The 9,590-nt window shown below is 48.7% G+C and overlaps 3 protein-coding genes across 3 annotated transcripts; 2 read left to right on the forward strand and 1 right to left on the reverse strand.

Moving 5' to 3' along the window:
* Window positions 1–41: 41 nt before the first annotated feature.
* Window positions 42–2,691, forward strand: ABOM_005422 (putative DUF221 domain protein; the record flags this gene model as incomplete). The annotated part of the gene is made up of 4 exons (XM_022532551.1): window positions 42–215; window positions 277–441; window positions 510–1,680; window positions 1,742–2,691. The coding sequence occupies 4 exons, from the start codon at window positions 42–44 to the stop codon at window positions 2,689–2,691; spliced, it is 2,460 nt and encodes an 819-aa protein (XP_022389459.1).
* A 1,945-nt stretch (window positions 2,692–4,636) lies between these two features.
* ABOM_005423 (uncharacterized protein) lies at window positions 4,637–6,775 on the forward strand (the record flags this gene model as incomplete). Its single annotated transcript, XM_022532552.1, has 1 exon — window positions 4,637–6,775. The coding sequence occupies one exon, from the start codon at window positions 4,637–4,639 to the stop codon at window positions 6,773–6,775; it is 2,139 nt and encodes a 712-aa protein (XP_022389460.1).
* Window positions 6,776–8,264: 1,489 nt separating this feature from the next.
* ABOM_005424 (3-deoxy-7-phosphoheptulonate synthase) lies at window positions 8,265–9,590 on the reverse strand (the record flags this gene model as incomplete). Its single annotated transcript, XM_022532553.1, has 4 exons — window positions 8,265–8,428; window positions 8,488–9,393; window positions 9,466–9,520; window positions 9,585–9,590. The coding sequence occupies 4 exons, from the start codon at window positions 9,588–9,590 to the stop codon at window positions 8,265–8,267; spliced, it is 1,131 nt and encodes a 376-aa protein (XP_022389457.1).

A 9,590-nucleotide genomic window follows, 5' to 3' on the forward strand; every position in this document is an offset into this window, starting at 1 on the left:
CCGCCCAAGAGACTTCACAACGGGACTTCACTCCTTAACACATGTCTCTGACAGAGGCTGCTGCTGCAGCCATAATAACAGCTGCAGTTAAAAGTGACAAGTCCGGGGGCGTCCATGAGCCAACGTGGGGTGACCAAGCAAAAGGGCAGCGTGATCTGTATACTCAGCTTATTATTAGCTTAACATTGGGACTAAGTGCTTTCTTATCTTTCTGTGTACGTCTTACATCTCATCTGTTATACATGCAATGATCTCTAACGAAGCTATTTTGTGTAGGTCCTACGACCGAAATGGACGGAGCTGTACGCCGCACGAAGACGACAGCGTTGCGCAGCTTCACACTTACCGGAGCTTCCTGATAGCTTTTTTGGGTGGATACCAGTGCTCTATAGGGTAACTGAAGAGGATGTTTTGCACTCTGCGGGCTTGGATGCGTTTGTAGTAAGTTTTGTTGCATTCCATGTACCAGTGGGACAAGCAAACTCTAACAGTATCGTCTGATGGTGTAGTTCTTGTCGTTTTTCAAGTTTGCGATCCGATTCTTGTCAGCCGTCTTCATGTTCGCCGTGGTTATAATACTTCCGATCCATTACAAGTATACCGGGAAAAGGGGGATCCCGGGCTGGGATGACAACGATGATAATTCTCTCGGTGGGAACAAGGACAAGAAGCCCGTGACTGACCCGAACTATTTGTGGATGTATGTGGTGTTCACATACATATTCACCGGATTAGCGGTCTATATGCTACTCCAGGAGACGAACAAAATCATTCGTATCAGACAGAAGTATCTCGGCAGCCAGACTAGTACCACTGACCGGACTATCCGCCTCTCAGGTATTCCCCAGGACATGGCATCTGAAGAGAAGATCATTGAATTCGTGGAGGGTCTTCAGGTTGGAAAAGTTGAGAGTGTTACTTTATGCCGGGATTGGCGAGAGTTGGACCACCTCGTCGACGAGCGATTGCAAATATTACGGAATCTTGAACGAGCGTGGACTAAGCACGTCGGATACAAACGACAGACCGAAAATGTTAGCACGTTACCGCTGGCACATCATCAGCCGCGTGGGTCGAGCCTGTTCTCTGAAGATGACAGCGAACGCATACAGCTTCTTTCAGAGAGTGGACGAAACCACATTGCGGACTACTCGCACCAACGTCCCACGATTCGCTTGTGGTACGGACCGTTAAAACTACGGTACAAGAGCGTTGATGCGATAGACTATTATGAAGAAAAGTTGCGGAGGATTGATGAAGAGATCCGAGTGGCGCGCCAAAAGGAGTATCCCCCTACTGAGTTAGCATTTGTGACCATGGAGTCCATTTTTGCATCTCAGATGGTTGTTCAGGCTATCCTCGATCCTCATCCTATGCAGTTGCTTGCCAGGCTGGCACCGGCGCCGGCTGACGTCGTGTGGAAGAATACATACTTGCCACGTTCGAGGCGAATGATGCAGTCCTGGTCCATCACGGGAGTCATTGGCTTCTTGACCGTGTTCTGGTCGGTACTCCTCGTTCCTCTAGCATATCTTCTGGAGCTGGAGACGCTACATAAGGTGTTCCCACAACTAGCCGAGGCGCTGGCCCGCAACCCCATTGCGAAGTCCCTCGTCCAAACCGGTCTTCCGACTTTAGTTCTCTCGTTGATGACTATTGCTGTCCCTTATCTATATAACTGTAAGTCAGACCATCTGAAAGGCCTAGTCAAGGATGACGTGCTAACTGTTTGTCCGATCAGGGCTCTCAAACCTTCAGGGAATGACATCGCGTGGTGATGTTGAATTGTCCGTCATTTCCAAAAACTTCTTCTTCTCTTTCTTCAACCTTTTCCTTGTTTTCACGGTCTTCGGAACGGCAACGACATTCTACGAACTATTCAAGCATCTTCGTGATGCGTTTCAAGATGCCACTACCATCGCGTTTGCGCTGGCCAATTCGCTTGAAAACTTTGCACCATTTTACATCAATCTTATAGTCCTGCAAGGTGTGGGAATGTTTCCCTTCCGGCTGCTGGAGTTTGGAAGCGTTGCAATGTACCCCATCAATTTCTTTAAGGCCAAGACACCACGAGAGTATGCCGAACTGTCTACGCCACCTACTTTCAGTTACGGGTATTCGATCCCGCAGACGATCCTCATCTTAATCATTTGCGTGGTGTATAGCGTGTTCCCAAGCTCTTGGTTAATCTGTCTGTTTGGATTGGTGTACTTTACCATCGGGTACTTCATTTACAAGTACCAGCTCCTGTATGCGATGGACCATCAGCAGCATTCTACCGGGCGTGCATGGCCAATGATATGCAGTCGAGTCCTGGTAGGCTTGATGGTGTTCCAAGTTGCGATGATAGGCGTATTTGCACTGCGCACAGCTATCACGCGTTCCTTGATCCTTGTGCCTCTCTTGGGTGCAACGGTGTGGTTCAGCTACTTCTTCTCTAGGAGTTATGAGCCTCTGATGAAGTTCATTGCTTTGAAGAGTATTGACCGCGATGGCGGTGGCAACCTTTCCCCCTCACCTTCATCCTTTTCTTCTCCATCAGGCCTCGACCGTGACGCCCTACCGATCCAAATTGGTAGGCAAGGAGTAGAAGTCAGGCTGAACAAATATGTCAATCCCAGTCTCATCATGCCTCTCGATGGCGCCTGGCTTCCAGGCCACACCGTCGGCGAATACCCTGGGTCTATATGAGGTACATGAAACACCAGACCATGCCTCGCGTGGTCCAGGGTACCCAACCACTCTACACCCCCCTTCCATGTCTTCCTTCCTGCGACCCTTCCGCTATTTACTAGTATTTGCTTGTTTCACTTTTATTCATCATAGATATTATACCCTTTGTTAATATCAATGCTTTCAATGCCCCGAGTATATTATGATATACGACGCCATGCCATGCCCACCTGCTATTAATATCACCTCTGTCTTGTTCTTGTTTTGTTCATGTTTCCCCTGTCTATTGGGCCACCATAGACGCCAGCATCTATTTTGAATTTACCGCTCACAGGTTGATCACTATTACCCGATCATTGCTGTTCGGAGTGAGAAGGCATACTCGGCAGTTAATGCAGCTTTGGTCTTTTTTTTCATCTTTATTTTTTGTACGGTGGCCGATAATGCTCACATATTACATGCAATCTTTCAATGTTGCACCTGCTATTTTTTTTTTAAAAAAAAAAAAAATTAGATTGGAACTCTCCGTATTCCTTTATGACAAGTTAAATATCGGTTTGCTGCATCCACCGATGACGTTGTGTGGCGCACCTCACGTTGATTGGCACGTGGTTGCAATCGAATCTCTTCTTCTAATCCTATTCATGATTGTACTGTGTAATTAGAGCTGAATAGAACCGTGGGGAAGAGGATCGACTGTTTCCTCATGTTATGGTTACTTCTGTGAATTCCAAGTGGGGAATGCAACAGCTTCATCATTGTGCAGGCATCACACAAGAGATCGACATCGATCACTCAATAATTGTCGCCTTTCTTTGAGAGACCCGCTTATGATCCTCGCCTTGATTCTCCGCCCGGAAACCGTCCATGTTCTAACTTCTGACTCGTTCACGTAGTCTGTTCATCTCCACTCGCTCCAACGCTGAGTCGGCGGCACCACCGGCTCATCCTCGCGACCTTCCATGGGCGACGGCAATCTTCATGAACCCAATCGATAATCACACAGAAGTTTCTGCTTCCTCGCCCCTCGCTATGGCTGACTGCTGCGGAGTTGCTATTGCATTCGCCAACCATGGAGCTTCCCCAAAATTGGACCCACTCTTCGTCGCCGCTCTTGGTTGAGGAGGTTCGATGCAGGAGGATACACCCTATATCGACGTCAAGACGGCTATTGCGGGCGGTAGAAATTCCACCCGTGCAGCCTCAGGAGGCGATAAAAAAGGAACAGCATCCGTATGGCTTTTATTCCGGTGTCCTGAGTTGTCAACACTCTCTCCTATACATTCCTCGGGCTCTCCTTTCGTTCACAGCTCTAAGACCATCCGGCATCTTCTCCTCACCTCTCTTGTATTAGTGCATTCATTGCCTACCTTGTCTGCAGTGCGCTTGGAAGAACCGTACACCTATGGATCAGAAAAGCGAGGCTAGCCATAACGAAACCTGGAATAGCAAACTTCAACGGAGCAGCTCAGTCGCTTATCACGGTGAAAGCCGACATTCATCGATGTGATATAGTTTCCAAATTCTTAGGGCAAGGATAGGCCTATTTTCTACTTCTAATCATTATCCATCTTTACTTTAACTCAAAACGCCAATTCTTTTCGTTCATTCAAGTTGCACTCATCTATACACCCCGGGAAACTGCTTAGAGCTACTTGCATTACAATCCATAAAACCATCGCATTGGCGTCGCCATAAATGGGTCTTGATGTCTGTGAATGACTTCCACGGTGATGCACGCGCCGCCAATAAAATTGCAGCGGGTTCAATTAACGCTTCGCATCTGGATTCGGTATTTTGCTCTGGTTTGAGGTCAGAAAATGGTCTCAAACCCCAGAGTATCTCACAGGGTCTTATACTTCCGCGAATTGTGACTAAAAGGCTGCTCAATTTTATCCCTCGTGAAACCCGTCACTCTTTACGCCTAACCTGCAGGTCTTGGTCTCGAACAATTGACAAGGCAATGCCTGTTTCTCGCCCTGCCGCGAATATTGTACCGCCTGAAATTTTGCTGCAGATATTCTTCATGTTGGCCCCTCGTGATTTTGATAATGCTCGACGGACGTGCTCCCAATGGATGAAAGTGAGCCTGAATGAGCGACTTCTGAAAAGTATGCTCAAACGAGCGGGCTGGTGGAATTCCTGGCAGCGGGACTGCCTGATACAACATCGGAATTTAGAACACCGCAAAGAGAGCACTGTGTGGAAGATGAGCCGGCGTTTCGCCACAGAATGCGTCCTTTCCGGTCGAAAGTTGAACGTGGAGAGGGATGGCTTCTTAACAACCGCGGTCGTTGACTTTTCGAAACTATCCCGAAGGCGCGATTCCACACCGGCGTCATACTCGTTTTCCACGAATTTCAGTGTCAACCAGAATGGTACCGCAGCTGTGTCCAAGTTCCGTGTTAGTGATTGCGGCAATTATTTACTAATAATTAGTGGATGCAAAATCTACGTTTATCGTCTGCTTGGCCGGAACCATGAGAGTTCCTTCCCTTCGTCTGTGAATAAAAACGCGGATGTTGCCCCGATTACAACCATTACTTGTCCCGCCGAAGTGATGTCCGCCACGATTGATACTAGTACTCCCAGATTCGTGATTGCGGCGCTATTCCGTAACTGTTCAGGGTTGATGTGCGACTTGGTACCTTCTAACGCTGCTCGACCAAATCTCTTCCAATCCGCTGGTTTCACCTCTGGCATAATAGACGGCTCTATACAACCCATGGAAATTAGTTCCCTTAATTACTATGAAGACGTATGTTCTCCAGAAGACCCACCGCGCAGTGTGTCTGTCTGTCCCGGACGTCAGTGCGTGGCATTCGGCTCTGGTTCTTGTATTGAGCTGCGTTGGATTGATGAAAGGACAAAACAAGATTGTCAAAAACGTCTTGCTATGTCGCAGCCATCGGAAATCCTGCACTTTCTGCCTCGTCGATCAGAGACGCCTACAGAGCTGCGGCTCATCTCATCCCTTGCTGGTCCGGGATTACCCAGTTGTAAATGTCACAATGCACGATCTGGTGAACAACGGCCAACTTGCCCTTTTCATATTTTGGTCGATATCCAATCTTTCGCTCAGTGGAGTTCCGGAGAAACTAGCAATCTCGGATTAGTGAGGGCGACCCATTGCCACCACTACCGAGCTGTTCCTATCAAGGATGGTTTACATTTCCTGTTCATCGAACCGCGCACTAGTCTGCTTTGTATAGGTTCCGATGCTCCTTTCGGTGGTCCTACCAGTCTGACGAGAGCTCTTATTTGTATCCCGCCATTTGGAAAAAGCCCGTCAGGAGCTGCAAAAGAGGGACTAGCCCCTACGGTCTTTGCAGCCGGTTCGGACTTGAACTGGGGCCTGCGGGTGGTAGCCGCCTATGGAGACCGGATTGTCTTATACTCTGTCCCGCTGGATGTCTTCAATGTGATTCGAAGGGAACGTGAAAGGCAAGGAGAGAATGTCATGGGCGATAGTGATCTAGCACGAGATTGGTTTCTCGACAGCGAAAGGTCACGAAAGGGTCGTGGAAGTCTCGCACCGAACCAAAACGGCGACTGGGACTTCCTCCTTAGTGTGAGCTACAGACCAACAGCCATGATGTGGCCATTCAAAATCTACGGAAAGGAAATTGGGCGGGTGAAAAACGTGGTTGAGCTGTCCTTGCAAGCTGCCCACGGCGGCGCTCGAATTTGGACGTTTGGTGCATCGGGTCAAACGAACATCTTTGACGTAGACACTTTCACGTCTAGCACCCAGCAAGCCGCCGATATTCCTTACAAGTCGTATTGTATTGAAGCTGATGGCAGCGTCGCTTCAGCTGAGATGCTCAAGCGGAGCGATACCAGCTTGTCATCTCCATTGTCGTCGCGCAAACGAAAGCACATCGAGACACTAGAAGATTTCGGTGGACAAAAGTCTACCGCTTACCGACCTCACGATACGATGTTCGATGGAGGTAATCCATCGAATTTACAGAACATCCACCAAACTACAACTACCAATGCAGCTACCAAACGGCGAATATCTTTCGCTGCGCACATTGTCGACTTCAGTATCCCAGAGTCAGCCGACAGATCAGTGGAGAGCGAATGTGCGTATGCTTAAAACCAACGAGCCATGAATAATCCTTCCTACTTTCGAAGGAATCTATATTATCAGCTCGATACAGTTTTTCGAAGACTGATTTAGTTTGTTTCTTGAACTCTAGCGACAGTGATACGATATGCTCCCCAAAATAAACCCCCGGACAAAGGAAAGAATGATAGCCATCCAGATGCTATTGACTGTTATTGACATTCATACTATTGAGCATACAGGCACATAACCATAGAAAATATTGTTGTAGACATTCTCCTTGTTTTTTTGAAGTTACATCTAGAGAACCGTGCATCTAGAATAGCTCACGTCCAGAACACTCTATACCCCCTTATGAAAACACAACATACCCCTACCGAACCTAACACACTGTGAGGGCGTGTGCCCCCACGCAAACACGCTCCCAACTAGGCCAAAAGGTCAGGTAATTCTGATTCGTAGATTCAGAATGCCCTGTATCGCAGTATATAGTATACCACCGTTACCCTCCCAAAAAGACCAGAGAATCAAAGCTTGCAATCGCATAATGCAACACGTCCCCGTACAGCTGGTCCAGGCTCACGATGCCCTGGACCGGATACCTCAGCTAAGGGTTGGAGACGATGAGGCAGGCGAGGAGAAAGGAGGCCGGACCCCAGATGAAGATGAATGCGGTGATGGAATCGATATATAGGACGAAATTATTGAGGATTAGATGGCGGGAGTCGGAGAGTGCGTATTCTTTCTGGAGGGTTGCTAGGAGGGCGGTTTTTGAGGGGAGGGTGAGGAAATTGAGAGTTTAGTGGCCTTCTAGAAATGTGTGGATGAAGTCTTCTTTTTTTTTTTGTGTGTGTGTCGTTTCTTTTAGTTTTGAGGTGGGTTGGGGTGTTGGGTTGTATCTACAGGGGACAAACCAGAGAGTGGTTAGGAGGTCTGATTGGGAGATTTGGGGGCGTTTGGTGAATTTGTACGTTATTGTTTATATCATGCTGTAGGTGAGGGCAAAGACTAGTTCGAGCGTTCCTTTGTCGTTGGGGATATAATTTGGGATCACCGCCGTGGGAGGGTAATAGGGGAGTGTGGACATTATTATGGTATTAGGATGTATGGAATTTTATCTACGGGAACTGTGCGAGGGTGGAGTGGAGAGTAATACTATCTGGTGGATATTTTGATTTCTGGGGTAATGGATGACGGGGTCAAGTACGACTATTATTAGCTAGTCTGATCCATCTTACCCCCAGTAAACTCGGGCAGTTAGCAGCGGGGATCGTCAAATTATTTATGCTTATTCTTGTGGGGCGGATGGAGTCATAGCTGATTACAATGGAAAAGTGTGCTTCGTTCAATGGTATATCAACATGTATTGAAACCGAAATCGTACTTTTATTCACAGAACGCTATCATGGCCCAACCCATTTTTCCAACACCGGAAGAATATGGCTCAAAATATAAGCTCTGCTCAGTCAATCAAGCAGTTAAGAAAGATTAAGTCGAATTTTTAGCTTTTTGCGTGGATCTAGTTGGAAGCGCCATTGACCGCCAGCTTCTCTTTCCGAGTACGAACGGCCTGGGCAAGGTTCTCAAGCACAGCTTCTGTGTCCTCCCAGTGGATACAAGCATCGGTGATACTGACACCGTACTTGAGGCCGGCCTTACCCTCAGGAGGAACCTTCTGGTTACCTGTAAGATAACAGTTAGCGACAGGATTCCAGGACCCATAACGGAAATGGAAAGCATACCCTCGTTGATGTTACTCTCAATCATGACCCCCATGATCGCGGTCTCACCCGCAGCGATCTGCTCCGCGAGTACAGCAGCCACCTTGGGCTGGTTCTTATGGTTCTTCTGCGAGTTACCGTGGCTGCAGTCCACCATGAGACGGGGCTCCATGCCCTGCGCAGAAAGCTTGGCCTTGGCCTCGGCGATGCTCTGAGCATCGTAGTTGGGGCCCTTCTTGCCACCACGGAGGATGACGAAGCAGTCGGGGTTACCCACGGTGCCGACGATGGAGACAACACCGGGCTTGGTGACGGAGAGGAAGTGATGGGGGTGCTTGACCGAGCCAATAGCATCCACTGCAACATCCAAAGAGCCATCGGTGCCGTTCTTGAATCCAACAGGGAAGGAAAGACCAGAAGCCAGCTCACGGTGGACCTGGGACTCGGTTGTCCGCGCACCAACCGCACCCACGGAGAGACAGTCAGCCAGGAACTGCGGGGAGATAGTGTCCAGCATCTCGCTAGCAATGGGCATGCCCTTGTTGGTCAGGTCGACGAAAAGTTGCCGAGAGGTGCGCAGACCCTTGTTAATCTTGAAGCTATTGTCGATATCGGGGTCGTTGATGAGACCCTTCCAGCCAACGGTGGTACGGGGCTTCTCCAGGTAGGCACGCATGACAATCAAAAGCTCGTCCTTGTATTTCTCCTTCAGTTTTAAGAGACGGTCACAGTATTCAAGGGCCATGTCGGGATCGTGAATCGAGCAGGGTCCCACCACGACCAGCAAACGGCGCTTGTCGGTATCAGTGCCATGAACGACTGCGCTAGCCTCCTGACGGGCTTGCAAGACCGTCTGTCTGGAGGCCTCTGTCATAGCGATCTCATGTTGGAGAAGGTTGGGGGGTGTCAGAGGGTTGTATCCTCGAACTGTGTACGTTTAGCGATCGACCATCCGCGAGTGATGCGACTTCATAATGCGCAATCAGGAGATTGACTTACTTCTCGAGTCCTCCAAATGGTTGGTATCCCCTACATTGGGATTTTCGATAAAGAACTGTGCAATTGGTTGAGTAGCTGTCCAGACAGTTTGATATAATCGTGGCGAGGAATTGACTCACAGACAT

Source organism: Aspergillus bombycis, assembly GCF_001792695.1.
Source record: "Aspergillus bombycis strain NRRL26010 chromosome Unknown contig00039, whole genome shotgun sequence".
NCBI lineage: Eukaryota > Fungi > Ascomycota > Eurotiomycetes > Eurotiales > Aspergillaceae > Aspergillus > Aspergillus bombycis.